Source organism: Aethalodelphis obliquidens, unplaced genomic scaffold (genome assembly GCF_003676395.1).
Source record: "Aethalodelphis obliquidens isolate GAN/ISIS:26980383/991018 unplaced genomic scaffold, ASM367639v1 scaffold31, whole genome shotgun sequence".
Classification (NCBI taxonomy): Eukaryota; Metazoa; Chordata; class Mammalia; order Artiodactyla; family Delphinidae; genus Aethalodelphis; species Aethalodelphis obliquidens.
This window is the reverse complement of record NW_020837975.1, coordinates 5215833-5232178: the sequence shown is the minus strand read 5'-3', so window position 1 is coordinate 5232178 and position 16346 is coordinate 5215833. Positions and strand designations below refer to the sequence as shown.

The 16346-nt window shown below is 45.5% G+C and overlaps 1 protein-coding gene across 6 annotated transcripts in view; it reads left to right on the top strand.

Moving 5' to 3' along the window:
• Window positions 1-16346, top strand: part of LRRC1 (leucine rich repeat containing 1) — a 127785-nt gene that overhangs the window by 100940 nt on the left and 10499 nt on the right. For 4 of the 6 annotated variants that reach the window (XM_027126894.1, XM_027126897.1, XM_027126896.1 and 1 more), the window contains 4 exons: window positions 1374-1518; window positions 4006-4124; window positions 5844-5927; window positions 15132-15247. In XM_027126894.1, the coding sequence (XP_026982695.1) occupies window positions 1374-1518; window positions 4006-4124; window positions 5844-5927; window positions 15132-15247 (464 nt within the window). Of the gene's footprint in view, window positions 1-1373; window positions 1519-4005; window positions 4125-5843; window positions 5928-15131; window positions 15248-15341; window positions 16104-16346 lie in introns of those variants that run through there. The other 2 variants (XM_027126898.1, XM_027126895.1) reach the window with 2 other exon arrangements.

Here is a 16346-nt window from a genome sequence, read left to right as displayed (position 1 = left end):
ATAACTGCTTCACTTTGCTGTACAGCAGAAATAAACACAACATTGTAAATCAACTATACTTCAATAAACTTGAAAATATCAGCTATTAGACATGCAGGGGGAGAGTATATGTGTGGACAGATGTACATAAACAATTATGTGCAAAATGCCATGTCCCAAACACAAAGAAATGAGCACGCCACTGGTCATGTTATTAATGGTTATTTCAACATCTCATTTGCCCGCTTGTATAACCTTCTATTAAGCCAGGACTAAACACATCAGACAGTCCCAGATAATCAGAATTATTTTCCTGTCTTCACAGATGACAGAAAGAAAAGGAGACAAAGCCATTGTTAAAAGGAATGAATGAAAAAGTGGAAGAACCTCAGGGGCCTGGCATGAAATTAGTAGAAATGTAGTCTGATTTCCTACAGGCAGGGAATGCAGGGGTGGGGCTCACAGGATGTATATTAGGTGGGAGATAAACTTGGAAGAATCGATCCCAGTTCAATGCCGGCTGAGGAGTTTGTGCTTAAGTAGCCATCAGGGAGCCACTGGAGTTAGAGGAGGGGTCTGATTCCGTGACTGGAGCGATGTTTCCTGGAGGGAAAGATGGAGGCGTGGTTTGTGAACAGACGTGGGCAGAGGATGCCCAGACCAGTCCGGGTGGGAGGGTACTGAGAGTGGGAACGTAACAGACTGGCAATGGCACGGAACAGTGGAGGCGGTTATCAGAGAGAAACTGTGCCCTTGGAGAGCGGAAGGGTACGATCTCTCTTGAATGGAATGTGAGCCTCATAGAGGCACCTCCCTCACTCGTGGGTTGGCTCTTCTGCTTCAAAGCAGTCTGCCTTTCTTGTCCCGGGTGTTAACGGTGTCGGCGGGTCTGTGTGCTCCAGTTTGGCTGGGGAGCAGATGCACCGATGTCGTAACAAGCGCTGTCTGTCATGGGAGATAGAAAGTAGATGGTTTCCTTCCAGGACATCTCAGGCTCACTCTCAAGTGCGAGCTGCCTTCTGAGTGATTGATTCCAAACTTGGAGAACTGGATTCTAGCCTCCTTTTTTTTTTTCTCCCCTAATCTGTGGGACCTTAAAACGACTCATCTTCTCTTGGTGCCAACCTCCTCATCTTATTAAGGGAGTGATTCCTCACCTGCATGACGTCGGAGGGCTTGGCATCCCTCCCAGCTCCGTGTGTGTGATTCACACTGCTTTCGGTTTTCATTGGAAGGGGGTCTGGAAACTTACCCCTGCCTTCACACTCACACCGGCGCTAAGGAAACATCCTTAGGACCACTCTGGGATTCGATTTTGAAAAATCGCTGTAACAAATTCCTCCATACCGGGGCAGGTTCAGGCATGACTTTCTTTTCCTGTGTCGTTGATGTAGGAAATAGGAAATCTGAAGAACCTGCTCTGCTTAGATGTCTCTGAAAACAGGTTGGAAAGACTTCCCGAAGAAATCAGTGGCCTGACGTCATTAACGGATTTAGTCATTTCCCAGAACTTGTTAGAAACACTCCCAGATGGCATTGGTGAGTATTGAAAATAACTAACTACCAAGGTGCTGGCTCTTCTCAGGTGCTGGGGACGTGATTCCTTCAGTCATTTGTTTTTAAAGAAGGCAAGCAAGGAATATTTAATACAATTAAAGTTTCTCCATATGCAAGCGTTTCTGTCGCCCTGGTCTGGTAGCAGTTATACGTGTTGTTACTTTTAAGTGTTGGCCCCTGTCTACTTCCTCCACATCTTATTTCCATGATTTCGGTAGGGATCAGCCCAAATCACAGAATGTGTTTCAGACATATGAACAACCACTAAGACATTTCTAATTGAGCATCGTAAATAGTTTATGGGAAACGACCTTTGACCTTATGGTGTGACCCAGGTAAGGGCTGTTAACAGGGAGAGTGGGTGTCGTATGGAACCTTTTCTGGTCTATCGAGAATCATCTTTTCCTTGAACCATTCTTTGCCATTTCCTTTAAAAAAACGTCCAGACATTTCCTTTCCCGTAAAGGAACACAGCCCAGGGTGAGAAAATAAATGCAAACAGAGAAGATATAAACAGACATACGCTGTCAGCTCCACTGTAGCCAAGCTGCCTAGAAATTGTAAGAAATTATATTTAACTGTGTGGGTGACATAGGATAGCTGTCTTTGACCTTCACTTAACTTGTATTCAGAACATCAAAGGGAGTTTGGGGAAGGTTTTCAGTAGTTGGAGAAGCTGTGTGACAGAGGACCCCTTCCTTTCTGATATTTGGTCCAGATGATAATAGCGACCTGGCAGAAATACTGGCTCTGCATTTTGGTTGAGGCTGGTTGGGAAATTGATGGGGACTTTGACTCCAGGCAGAAACATTTGCTGAGAATCATATATGGCATCGGAAAGCAGTTGTAGGGACTGGGGATGTTTTGTTGTTGGGAAAAGGGAGAAATAGGAGTCATGAGACGGTTGATGTCAAGCCTTTGAAAGGCTGTCAGGTAGAAGGAGATTTATTCCGTCTTCTAGTTCAAGTGGGTGAAAGGAAAGGGTTGCTAATCTCAGTTTGATTTAAGAAAGAGCTTAAAATTCATCTGTTATGAATCAGTTTGGGCTGCTTAGTGAAGAAATGAGCCTCCCATCACTAGAAGTATTCGAGGAAAGGCTGTCGGACCACTTGTCAGTGATGTTGTTGAGGAGATTCTTGGAGTGAGCTCTGTCAGCTGTAGGGTTCCATGCCTCGCAGAAGGATATGGGTCTCCTGGCCTGAGGACTGGGGGGGACTCTCTGCGGACAGTGTTAGTTGGTACTGATTATGCTAAACAAGGAGCCTAGCAATCGGTGAGTTCCTCTGCCTTGCCCCGGGACCGCACGCAAAGCGAGTTCATCCCTTCAGCATCTCCACATCTCCAGATTTATGTCTCTTTTATGATAGAGGCTGTTCTCCGATTTTCCTGGGGACAGTGTCATCATGCCGGCCACTCTCTGTGGATAACAAGGACCTCTGCTCTGTAGGCTCAGCCCCTGACGAAGTAGTAGTTGAAAGTGAGAATCTGGTGATGCAGGATCTCCTCCATCCCGCGGGGGCTGAGGAGGCTGCAGTAAACCCCAGTTCCTTTCCCGTGGCCTGAGGGCATTGCCCGTGAGTCCGTTTTCCCCACTCAGAGTGAAATAGATCAGTCTTAATGTGGCTTTTCAAAGATTACCATCTTTTTTTCAAAAATTTATTTCTTTTTGGCTGCATTGGGTCTTCGTTGCTGTGCGCGGGCTTTCTCTAGTTGCGGCGAGTGGGGATTTCTCTTCGTTGCGGTGCATGGGCTTCTCATTGCGGTGGCTTCTCTTGCTGCAGAGCACAGGCTCTAGGCGCGAGGGCTTCAGTAGTTGTGGTGCATGGGCTCAGTAGTTGTGGCTTGCAGGCTGTAGAGTGCGGGCTCAGTAGTTGTGGCTCACAGGCTTAGCTGCTCTGTGGCATGTGGGATCTTCCTCGACCAGGGCTCAAACCCGTGTCCCCTGCATTGGCAGGCGGACTCTTAATCACTGCGCCACCAGGGAAGCCCAAAGATTACCATCTGACTCTGCATTGACAGAAATACTTCATTGTAGGGATCTTCACGGAGTCATTGTCATCCACAGGTGATAGAATAAACTGCACTGTGCTGTCTTTTGTTTTTAGTGAGGATGATTGTTAGAGTAACAGTAACGTCTCTCCTCTGTACACGAGACATTTCTTCTTCTTAAAGATCCATCATCTTTAAGATCTTCTCAAAGATCCATCAGATTTCCTGAAATCTCTGGGCTTTGACGTATTTTTAGGTAGTGACTTTCCAAAGGATTTGCCGCTAATTGCTGACTGTTTCTGACATTCTGAACAAATGATTTTAACTCTCAACTGTTCGTGGTCGAAATGAGAATGGTACAGTTTCATAATCTGAAAAGCTGGGTGAGGAAATCAAATGAGCAAGGACAGCCGATAGGAAGTACCAAGCGGTGATCAGGAAGACAGTGATAACTAATGAGTTTGAATAACGCTTTTACAGGAAAACTAAAGAAACTGTCAATCTTGAAGGTGGATCAGAACAGACTCACCCAGTTGCCCGAGGCGGTTGGGGACTGTGAAAGCCTCACGGAATTGGTTCTTACGGAAAACCGGCTCCTGGTGAGTGTGGTTCCAGGGTCAGAGGGAGACTTATGTTGTGGGTTCTGTATCACAAAGGCTCCTTAGGTTCGATTCTACTTATTTGTAATTTGGGTAGACCAGATGGAAATTGCCTTACATTGTAACTAACAAAGGGACCTGAGAAGCAAGCATGTGACATAAAGGTGATCCGTTTTGACGTGTCCAGGTCCCCCATCAGAGAGTGTGTCCCCATTGTGATGCTTAGGGTACAGGGACTGAGCTGGACACTAGGGGGCCCAGGGAGGTGGGGGCGGGGGGTGGGTGGGGACCGGCCCTGTCAGTGGAGGTGCTGATGCCTCCATCGGGGGGTCCGAGGATGGGCCAGAGGGGGAGGGAATGGTGGTTGTCTCGGGAAGCCTTGGGAGCACTGGGGGTGGGGGGATGCTCTTTTGGAGGAGCCAGAGCACAGCTTTGACCTTGATCTCGCCCCATCTGAGAAGCTGGGTGAGGCAGTTCAGGTTCCCCGGGCTTGGACCAGAGAGAGGCCTCTGCATCTTCCCGGGGCAGCACCTGCTGGGGCGGGTTCCCAGGGCGACGGCAAACCTCAGCTGCTTCTCGCCTCCTGCTGCTTCCTCTCCGTCCATCGTCCTTCACCTCCCACCCCATCTGTTCCCCTTTCTCCTCTTGTCGCTGTCTTGTGGCCGCTGTTTTCTTTAGTTTATTTTCCTGCCATTCTCTTTTCTCTATATTTCGTCACTTTAGTTTTTACTCTACTTTCCTTTTTCCTCTTTTCTTCCCTTTTCTCCTCTCTTTATAAACAGAGTAAGTAATGCTCTTTAGGTGAAAAGATCAGAAGAAGACAGCAAGAGTGAGTGAAGGATGTAGGGTTGGTAGTGCGGGGTGTGCCCGGAGCATCTCCCCTCAGACAGGACGGTGGCCTCCTCGGGCAGGTTGGGTGGGAGGGACTAGGCTCTCCTTCCTTGTTTCTGGGTTTAGAATTACAGATGGTAGAGACTTCCCTGGCGATCCAGTGGTTAAGACTTCGCCTCCTAATGCAGGGGGTGTGGGTTCCATCCCTGGTCGGGGAGCTGGGTCCCACATGCCTCACGGCCAAAAGACCGAAACATAGAACAGAAGCAATATTGTAACAAATTCAATAAAGACTTTAAAAATGGTCCACGTCAAAAAAAAAAAAAAAAAAAAGAAAAGAGGAATTACAGATGGTAGTCATAACAGTCAGAAAAATAATATTCATCCCTGATTCCATCAGGGTTGAAGACCCCCCCTCCCCGTGGGCTCCCACACCAGCCCGGGTGGCCCCCCTCCTTCCCCCAGCCTCATGGCCCCCCCGCTCGGGTTCTCACTGCCTGCTGAGCTCTCTGGCCTCCACAGGCATCTAAGCCACCATCTCTTGGAGTTCTCAGAGGTGCAGGCGGGGGAGGGATGAATCTCGAGGTTGCAGATTTCACTTCGTTGACTTAAAGAGCCTTCATTACCTCTTTTACTTGGTGTTTCTCAGTTCCCAGGCCTGTGCCTTTGACCTCATTTCATTGAAACATACTCTCATTTCTACAAAAATACAAAATATTAGATGCCACGTCCCCCAAGTGAGTGTTACAAACACCTGATACTCAGGAAGAACCGTCACTTCTCTTACTGGATGAGATTAGATTCTCTCCGTTCTTGAGAAGATCTGTTTTACTCTGAGCTGTGTGAAAAGTATGCAGTAAGTTAATAACAAAAATGTTACTTTAACAGACTTTACCTAAGAGCATTGGAAAACTTAAGAAGTTGAGCAACTTGAATGCAGACAGAAATAAATTAGTGTCTTTACCAAAAGAGGTACGTGCTTTTAAGAAAATAATATAATGATAATTATAAAGAAATAATAACACATAAGGGGTCAAAGATGTCAACTACTTTAAAAGACTTATGTGATGCTTTTTAAAGGTGTCAACTCTCATCTGTGGATTCAGGGATGGTTGGAGGAATTGTATGAAAGAATGACCATCAGTGACACTAAGGAGAGTAGGTGGGTCCAGATGGTTGTGAGCAGAGTTGGGAAAGGTGAATTCGTTGGGAGACAGAGAGAACGACATTTTGGGGTTGACCTAGGAGAACAGTGACACCACGGACAGGAAGGGGTGATCTGGGAGTTGGGCAGAGGAAGGGGATGACTTTGGGTTTGACTGGGTTTGATGAGGAGGTTAAACTGCCCCATAACCATTGGAGTCATAAAAATGGATCTTGATGGAGCGTCTTCCTGGGCAGAGGCTTGCCTCCGGGAGAGAGGGAGCGAGCCCTCTACGTAGAGGAGGACGCCCGCGGAGGTCGGGCCAGGTTCTTAGGATGTTTTGGTCCGTGCTCCAAGCAGGAGAAAAGAGACGGTCACCATCGTTTGCAGGCATAGCTGTGCAGCTTAGTGGCACTTCCGTTCTGGCAAAGGAGGTGCCAATACTGAGAATGGGGAGGAAACCTGAGACAGATCACACAGGGAGGCGTCTGGGCCATTGTTTAAAAGGAAGACTCTTTTTATTTGGAACCAGGAGAACCTGATTGGAAATGGGTCGTACTGAGCTTGATTTTTTATTAGCAATAGAGCCTAAAATAAAGTTTAAGATGCCGTTTCTCCACTCTCCACACCCCCCCCCCCACCCCGCCTATGCCCATCAAGTGAGCCGTTGGTGAGCCCCTCGCCCTGGCCAAGGCCTCATATGAAAAGATGCTGTGTCCTCTGATGTGATGACCACTGGCCAGGCACCGTTTCCTCCTTATTTCTCTGTTTGACCCTTTCTAACATCTGTTTTGGAATAGTTTCAAAGCTGCCCTCCAACCAGCCAGAGCTCGAGGGGTTCTTATGCTCCCAGGACCGCTTCTCTGGGTGTCCGACTTGGCTTGGTCTCTTCTTTCCCTTCCCCATCTGGGTGTTCTACTCTTGGCAGCCCCGGCTTGTCCCTGGGTGAGAACGGCCAGCCTTCCTGAGTGGAAGCATAAGGATGTTTGTTATAAATGTGACTACGTTCTGTTTCCAGCAGAAAGACCTAATTCTTCATCTCAGCTAAACTGGGACACCAGAGAGTCTGCTCATCAAAATGTTTTGGTTCCAGTCTCAAAGCAATAAACCGAAACACAGAGCTGGTGTTCTGAGCATTTAATTGTACTCTTGTTGGAGAACACGTGTGGGTGGGTGTAGATCGGACACATAAACACATGCAGAGAGAAGTAGAAAAGATTCATGACTTCCTTTCTCAATGTCCTGCACTACACTAGGTGCTGTTGTGTATGTTCATTGAATCGTCACAGCAGCTTTTTGAGGCCGTGAGGGTTTCCTCACTTTACAGATGAGGAAACTGAGGCTGGTGAGAAGCTTTCCCCACCGGGGCTCACACAGCTGGGAGTTGGGAGAATGGGTTCCAGACGTGTCCCCAGATGGCCAAGCCCATAAAAGCAGATTGAACCTACCTTTTCATCGCTGTGACCTTGACGTAAGGCAGGACCTTGATTGGGTAAAGGAAGGTCAAATCATCTTTAGTTTGGACACTTTAGAAAATTAATACATTTGAGGAATAGTTTCAGTAAATGCCAAGGAGAGGGCTTCTGAGTATGATATTAATCCCCAGCAAGGTCACCACCCACCTGCCATGTCCCCATCCCTCTCTTTGGATCTGCTCTTTCAAAGGAACACATTTTAGACAAGAATGTGAGGAGTTTCTTCTTGTAAACTGTCCCCATCATATTAGCATCAGCCCTGTTGTCACTCTGAGAGAATGAAATTATTGATATGATTGCTTCCCTGGCATTTGGAGTTTCATCAAGGAATGAAGTTTGTGCCTTTTCCTTCAGCTGCCCGAGAAAGCAGAGCTGTTTAGGACCCCAGGGACTGGCTCTTTTCTAGCCCATTTCACTCCGACTCACATACTCTGAGCTCCCAGGCTAGGACGTGTCCCAATTCTGCTGTGGGTCCCAGCTTGGTGACCCTGCAGAAACGGGCAGTGCTGGACTCTGACCCTCAGGCTGAGCTGCCGAATCATCGATGGGCCCCTCACCTTGAACGGGGTCTTGTTTGTTGGTCTGGTGTGAGTGTGAGTGTGTGTGCAGGGGGAATGCCACGTGTGTGCATACACTCTGCCTCCAAGCTTGATACCATCCTATCAAATCCTGCACTCTCCTGATTGGATTCTTTTCTTTCCAAACGTGATTACTTCCTCTTGAACAATTAAGTCTCACGCGTGACACATCTAAACTGAAATGCTGACCAGTTCCATTTATATGCCCCAAATCCATAGTTGTATTAATGGCCACTGGTCTGGTGTGCTGTGTAGTTCTTCCTCTTTTTTGTCTTTTTTTCCCCCCATTGGATAGTATCACATATTGTCAGTTTTACAGCACAGTTCCTTCGTGTATAGCAGCATTTATTTGCATTTTTTTCCCAAATGGTTGAGGGGAAAATGTTTGCACTGTGTGGGTCACAATAATAGATTCTGTTTGTGTTGTGTGGTGTTATGTGTAGTAAACATTTGCAAATCAATGAATGTCTCTTGTTTTCTTAATTGTTAGCTGCTTGGAAATTTAGAAAAGTCAGGTAAACTTGCAATCTTGTAAGTATTGTTCAGACCACAGTTGCATCTCTGACTTCCATTCTGCTTCTCAAATGCATGAAGATTCAGATCGGCTGACAGCTTTGTGTGCTCTTCATTGTAAAACATTGGACATTTTCCTCGAAACTCAGTTTTTTTTTTTTTGTTTCTCTTAAATGACTGCATGGCCTGGAACCTGGTTTTGCTATGTGTTTGTCAGACTTGTTCCGATTACTCTCTCTCAAAAGAATGCTTTTCTGTGAATTACATCTTAAGTTATTCAGAAATTCTGAAAGGCATACCTTGGGGGCTCATCTGCCTTCACCAAATTCTACTTTGTTGGCACGATTCTGTCTCTGAGGGACAGGCTAGGATCGCTTTATTTGCTACATGTGGCATGCTTCTGATTTTTCAATCCACTTACTTGCGTCTTTTATTTCTCATCCCGTTGCTCAAGTGTGTATGTTTCTGTGATAAGGAAGTTCCCTAAAAAACCCTGTTTTTGGTGGAGGGAAGAATTAAGGGGAAGAGACTCTGATTCGTGGATAGACAGGACGTCGGTGTATGTGTGATCATGGGTATGAGGATAGACACAAACTTTATAGTATTTCTAGCCACATCTTATCGTTAAATGACCTAGACCACAGAGAGTTTCTGGCTGGAAGAAATGGAGTATATATCCAAGTTTAGGGCTTAGTCTCTTGTCTCCATTAGGTCAAAATGGAAGTGACTCTACCTACATCATACCTGTCCAGTCAGATGAGACAAGGGAGGATTTGCAGATCATTCATCAAAGCTTTCCTTTATCAGGCAATCTGTAAACACGAATCACCCACAGATATTGTGCTATTCAGAAATGTCCATGGTGATAGAGTATTCATTTTGTAGACAGCTTTCTGCCTTCTTATTAGTACAATTTAAAATTCTTCTAGAGTAAGTTCCCATGATGTTCTAAAGTGAATTATTGATAAATAAAAGAGATACGACAAAACCTAAAAATGCTAGAATTAAAAAAAAGAAAAGCTGACCGTTGGGTTTCAGGATAGAGAAGGCATTCCTAAATTTGAAAGAGGAAATAACTCATAAAAGAAACAGTTGGTGGATTTGTCTACGTGAAAATGAGATTTCTGACCTTCAAGAAAATAAAGACAGGCTGGGGGAAGGGTGATGTTTACAGCATCACACGTGAAGGCTGTCTTTCCTTACTCTGTTAGAAATTCTTTCACATCATTGAGAAAAGAGATGTACCCACTCTAGAAAAGTGGACAGAAAGAAAAGCAAAGAACCCCCCCCCCACAAAAACCAGTGATTCACAGGAGAAAAAAATAGAAATGACTTTTAATGTGAAATCATTATTCACAAAATGTTAATTGAAGCATTTTCACCTATCAGATTTTCAAGATTTAAAAAATATAATAATAGACCAAATATTGGTTAGAGTACAGGAAAGTGCCTGTTATCATGGAAATATAAATTATTATGGCTTCTCTGGAAGGGAATTTGGTAGTAGTATTAAAAATTTGAAAAATAGGCATACCCTTTGATTCTGTAATTCCACTTCTAGGAATTTATCCTAGGAGAACTATTATGGATGTACACTGAGAATCATGCATGAGATTATTTCTCCCAGTGTATGCAGGAGCGTCTAGCATGTTCCAGGCACCATGCCAAACATGTCCGGAGGCAGCTGACATGTGCCAGACCCTGTGCCAAGTGCCTTCAGGCTAATTCTTGTCTGATTTTCACAACAATTCAACGAGGTATAGGTAAATCATCATCAGCATCCAACAGATATTGATTTCTAAACTAAGACTCAGAGAGGTTAAGTAACTTGCCCAGGATCACACAGCAAAGAAATGGTAGAACTAATTAGCAGTGTCTACAGTGGTGATCTGCTAAGTAATCTGTGATACATATGTAGAAGGAAATAACTATGTGGTCAGTAAAAATTCTGTTAGAAGCAAAATGACCTGGGAAGACATTCTTGATTCTGTATGCAAACAAAGGTGCTAAAGATCATAGGGCTGGTTCTAATTCTGTTGAAGTGCATATTTATAATCACAAATGCATGGCATTTGAACCTCAAAATGTTAAGACTGATTATCCCTTCATGGCAGGATTTGGTTTGAGTTATTTTCTCATTGTGCTTTCGTGCGTGTGTGTATGTGGTTTTTATTTTCCAGTCAACTAAGTTACTTTCTTATAATTAGAAGAATGCTGTCGCTGTTAGTGGATATTTTGATGTCAGTGGCCCAACAATTCAGGGAGTCCCAAAACCACATGGTTTCCAAAATATTTCTGGAGCAGGGAACATTTGAATAATATGCCACAGATGATCATGGGAAAGGCAAAAAATAGTCTTAGGTTTCTAAAATTATACCTCATGTTATTTCTGTTCAAATAGGATTTTGACCAGATTTTGCTTATTGTACATTTTCCCTCTTGCCAGTGAAATGTGGGTTCAGTTCTGTTACGAATAATATTGAAAGGAAGATGCCGAAGGAAAATGAAAGTTCCTTTCCACTCGGGGCAGGTATTCACAAGGCAGGCTACAGGCAAAGGTGACCAACACAGGCTTTCTCTTTGAGTCACGCAATCTGTCTGATTAGCTCCTTTAAGCTGTCACCTGCAGGCAGTTAATACTCAGGGAAAGTTGACCTTACTGAAGGTTTGCTCAGTGATCTGCAGGTCCCATATCCTTGAGATGGATCAGATCAGTGCCAAAGAGTTAAGGACAGTATTGTCTTGAATTAGGAGAACACAGAACAGCTCAACAAGGATCCTTAGCTACGTTCTGTAATTCTCAGAGAATCCAAGTCCAAGCCCTCGTATTCTTTTCTCTGGTGCTGCCTTCCTTGTGTGCTATTTTGTGGTTAAAGGGAGTTTGAAAATATCAGCTTCCTACGTAACTGGTAATAAGTTATTTAAACAGTGACTCTGCTTCCCAGAATTTCTAAGTGATGGAGACATTTTATCCTGTTGACTCCTAAGGAGCCTGTAAACTCTGCCTCCTGAACCCAAAAGAGAAAGCACAAATACATGCGAATGATGCAGAATGCAATACTGAGCTCAGGCCAGTTCTTCAGTCCTATGAACACAAAATGTCACTGTGATGCACCGTCAGGGGGACAGTATTTTAGGAGGTTCTGGGGCGTCCAGGGCGGAGGTGGGCAGCCTCAGCACAGTTCCAGCAACATGGCAGGGGCTCAGGTGTGGACAGCCTGTCGCTGGGACCTGGGACTTTCACTTCTTGGAAAAACAACAGCTACATTTATTTGGCAGCAGCAATAGGCCAGGTCCTAGGATAGGGGCTGTGAGATAGGTGGTTTCGTTCAATCTAATGCTTATTGTTACTTTTGCTAAAGTAACATATCCAAATCCACAGGACCTAGGACGGAGCCTAAGTTCCACCCCTGGTCTGTGAGATCCCAGAGCGCCCCCTCTCCGTCACCCCGCATCCCCCTCTGACGTCTGTGAAGAACTCTGTCATTTGAATCATGGTTTTGACTGCTCGATCATCTCTTCCAAAAGCCAAAGCTTTGCGCCGTGCCCTCCCAGCTGGCTTGGTGTGAGCGTGTCCCTTGCTTTTTGCCGCGTTAGGCAGCCCTCACACATTCAGCCCAGATGGACTCTCTGTCCTCATCGTTTCCTGAAAACATGGCCAGTGGCGCTCAGAGGCCACTCACCTGCCTTGTCCACCCAGAGCGCCTGAGGCTCTTGGATACACTGCCTTCCTCCTCTTGACCTCTCAAATGGTGTGAGAGTAGAGCGGGGAAGGAAAGAGAAAAAAATAAATCACAGGCTGTAAGCACGTAGCCAGTGCACACCCTCCACTGGGAGTTCCCGTTCTTTCCCCCAAAGCACGTAAGCGGTGTGAACTTGTCCAGAACTTTTATTGCACGGGCGACTTTCAGAGACCTCTCTGACCCACTTTCATTGGTTAATTAATGTTTAGGAGTAGATGGTATAGGCACACGGTACAAACTGAAAATGTTCACATGGTGTATGCAACAGTAGGCCCCCCAGACAAAGACCCCACCGGTGGCGGGGGCAGTGGGCGGCTTCCTGACAAAGCGAAGCCCCAAGTCACGATGCAGCCTCGGCTCTGTGTGTAAATAACCGATACCTGCTTTGCCTCCCTGGAGTCCAGATAAGCCCTGTCTCCTCAAAGCCAGGCCGGCATGAGGCGTGACCGGCCTCAGCCACGTGCTGACCCAGTAGGCGCCCCTTCCTGGCTCGCAGACCTGGTGCGGATCCCCGTCCACATGGAGCGGGGCCGGGCCCCACGGGGACCTCCGCATGGGTCGATCTTTGTGGGGGTCACCTAAATTCATCAGAGCGAATCTAATCGTGTCGGTCCTCACACGATCCAGGGTGTCCAGGGTTTTGATTCCTTTCCTTCTGGGAGGTGCCTGGGCATCTGGGTTAGACTGAGCCCCTTCCTCAAGGGAGGGAAGAATGCCAGGCCCCACAGAAGATGTGCCTCTTTTAGGACATGATATTTACAAAACGTGAGAGGCCGCCCTGGTAATTCTTACCAGGGAAAAGAGTTTTGCAGTCTCCATTGTTACACATAGAAGCAGATGACAACTTTAAGTAGCAGCCTTTCAGTAGTAAGTAAACAAATACAAGTGTGTAGACATACCTTCATGAGGAATGTTGGTAGGTAGCTGGGCTTCACCTTTGGGCAGAGAGGATGCCAAACACCCTGATGACATGTAAGCGTGCAAATTAAACAGCCCCGTCAAACGATCTGTCAGAGGGTTTGTATGGGCCATAATTAGAAAGGAAACGGATTGACGTGGACCAGGGGCTCTGGGGAGGCTTTTCGGGGTCGAGGATGTTTAGCTAATTGGGGGTGATGGTAAGATTTTAAAAAGACAGAAAGAAGAAGGGTGTATCTATAAGAAACAGTGCGACCAAAAATATAAGATGTCTTTTAGAGGACAGTGAGCAAACCAGTTTTTCTGGGATGGGAAATGTGAATACTGAGAAACGAGGGGAACAGTACGTCTCTGGGTGTTTCCAGGTGACCAGAGAGGAACGTTAGTCTGTGTTTTCTTGTGTGTTTAGTTTTCTTTTACATTCATTATGGTTACATGCTGTGGTTAAATATATTATTTCAAAATCCTTATATTAACTCCTAAGGGAAGACATAAGAAGATTGTGCACAAAGGTAATTATGTAGCGGTTTCATAAATGTGCATTCCGCTTTTTAAGGTACACACGTACATTTAACACAGAAATAAATAGAAAAGGGCAGAAGGTATATTCAGATACTGACGAAGAGCTGGGTGTCTTGCTCCTCCTCTGGCGGAGGCTCTGGGGTATTTTTCCATGTATCAGAATCAATAGGTCCCTTCATCAGCCCTTTTCCCCGGCCGCCCTGAGTCAGAACAGCGCATGTGTGGAGAGTGTAGCGTGGACGCGGGCCTGCGGGATGTTGTGTCTGGGACCCGGCTGGTTTTGCAACCCCTTCGTTCAGCTTTCCCGACTGTAGAAACCACAGACAGCTTATTCAAGAGAGTCCTTGAATTCTTTTGCGAAGACTAGACTCTTCCTAAGCTCAGTTACCTTTGAATCGGTTACTTAAAATAAAAAGGGAATCAAATTTGGTGTGGACGCAGATATTGACTTGTGCTTTCAGCAGTAGGTCTTAGCCGACCAAATTCATTTTTTGCTACAAGATGGTTCATTTTGCATTTGTCAAAGGGCAATGAATTTATCAAATTAAGTTGTGAATGACCAAAGGCTATTAAAAGATGTATGGTAGAAATCAATGTATCATCTCTCAGATGTTCCTCGTTTTCTTTTATTTTTAAAGAAACTGGAACACTGAAGTTAACATAATGGGCAGGTCTTCAAAGGGGTGTGTGTGTGTGCATGTGTGTGTATCACCTTTGGCCTGACTTTTGCAACCTAGAATTCTTTTTTATTTAATTTAATTTTTTATTAAAGTATAGTTGATTTACAATGTTGTGTTAGTTTCTGGAGTGCAGCAAAGTGATTCAGATATTTATATATATATATATATATATATATATATACACACACACATATCCTTTTTCATATTTTTTTCCAAACTAGAATTCTTAAACTCCCATATTACCAAATACTATATGTCTGGACCTGTGTTGTCTGGTTAACATATTTAAAAGATGCAGTTGCATTAGGTAGCAGTAGAAAATGACTTTCTGTTCAGAATGCAGTTTTTGAACTGTATTGTTTATTTTCTTGACTTAATTTAGAACATACGTGTTTAATGTTTTGCAGAGATTTTTAAGCTTACTGGACGACTCAGTGTTTTATATGATTTAAATCAATCATAGCTGGTCATCAGTGAGACTTAAAATCGTGTGATGTTATTTTGTGCATCCTTTTCATGCCATTTGATGAACAAGACCCTCCAGTCCCACCCCCATCTCCCAGAAAAACCTGGAAAACAGTCATGTTTTCTTTCCCATCATAGATCGGCGGGTGCAGCAGTCTCACCGTGTTCTGCATGCGCGACAACAGGCTGACTCGGATCCCTGCAGAGGTGTCACGGGCCGCTGAGCTGCACGTCCTGGACGTGGCAGGGAACAGGTAAGCCCGAGACAAGCAAACGGTCATCCACCCCAGCCTTGGCTGTCTTGCCTTTGCTCCACCTTGTAAAATATATACTGATTGGTCACATTAGCCAGGCCTGGAAGCTCCCAGTCTGGGAGCTGGAGTGATGGAGCCCGATGGAGTGGACAAGGTCAAGGGCAGCCAGAGCGTGGAGTCCTTTAAGGTTGCGGTGGGCACGGCCGGACACATGCTTTCCAGATGACGGTACCGCGATGGAAGGGGGAGGGAGACCTAGGTCTTGGCTTTTATAACCGGCTTCCGTATGTCATTGTGGACCTTGGTTTCCTCATCTGAAAAAAGAGCTCCCATGAGTCTGAGCTAGATTGTAGCCAGGGGTCTTGATGTGTCTTGCCCGTGACTCTGAACCCCCTGACATTGTGAACAAAATTGTATTCAGGGACACTTTGCTGGTGAGAAGATCCACAGCTAATGTCAGAATTGCCAGGTGTTTCATAGTCTAAAAAACCAGACGAGCCACCAGTCGGTGTCCCCAAGGTCACAGCAGCGCCATCTCTCGAGTTCTGGGTCAGAGGCCTGCGGGCTGCTTGCCAGACTCTGGAATGTGGACTAGAGTCATTTCAGCCATTCTGAACCAATTTCATCACTGCGAATGTCATCGCACTTTCCTTCCCCTGAGCCCGCCTACCCAGGCTCTTCTTTCCACCTCTGACACCTTCTCTGTTTCCCCACTTTTATCCTTTGGCACTCATGTTCCTCTTTTCTCCAGGAAGCCTCCTCTCTGGGTCTGCATTTCTGAATTACCCTGATGATAATTGCTTGTTTACCTGCATGCGACCCTCCTGAAATTAAAGTTACCTAAAGTTAGATGTGATGGTTTGTGTGTCATTGTGATTTGTCCCTTCAGTTGCCTGGTGAATATCTGTCGACTGAATGGAAATGTTAAAAATGTTCATTTTGCAGAATGGCTGGCAGGCCACTGCAAAGGGCCTGATATCACAGGCTATGTTGCCAAAAGGAATTTAAAAAATGCTTTTGGGTGTTATATAGTTAGATGGGAGAGGACGTGCTGGACCAGGGGAAGATGATCAATGCTTCAAAATGGTAAAGGCCAGCG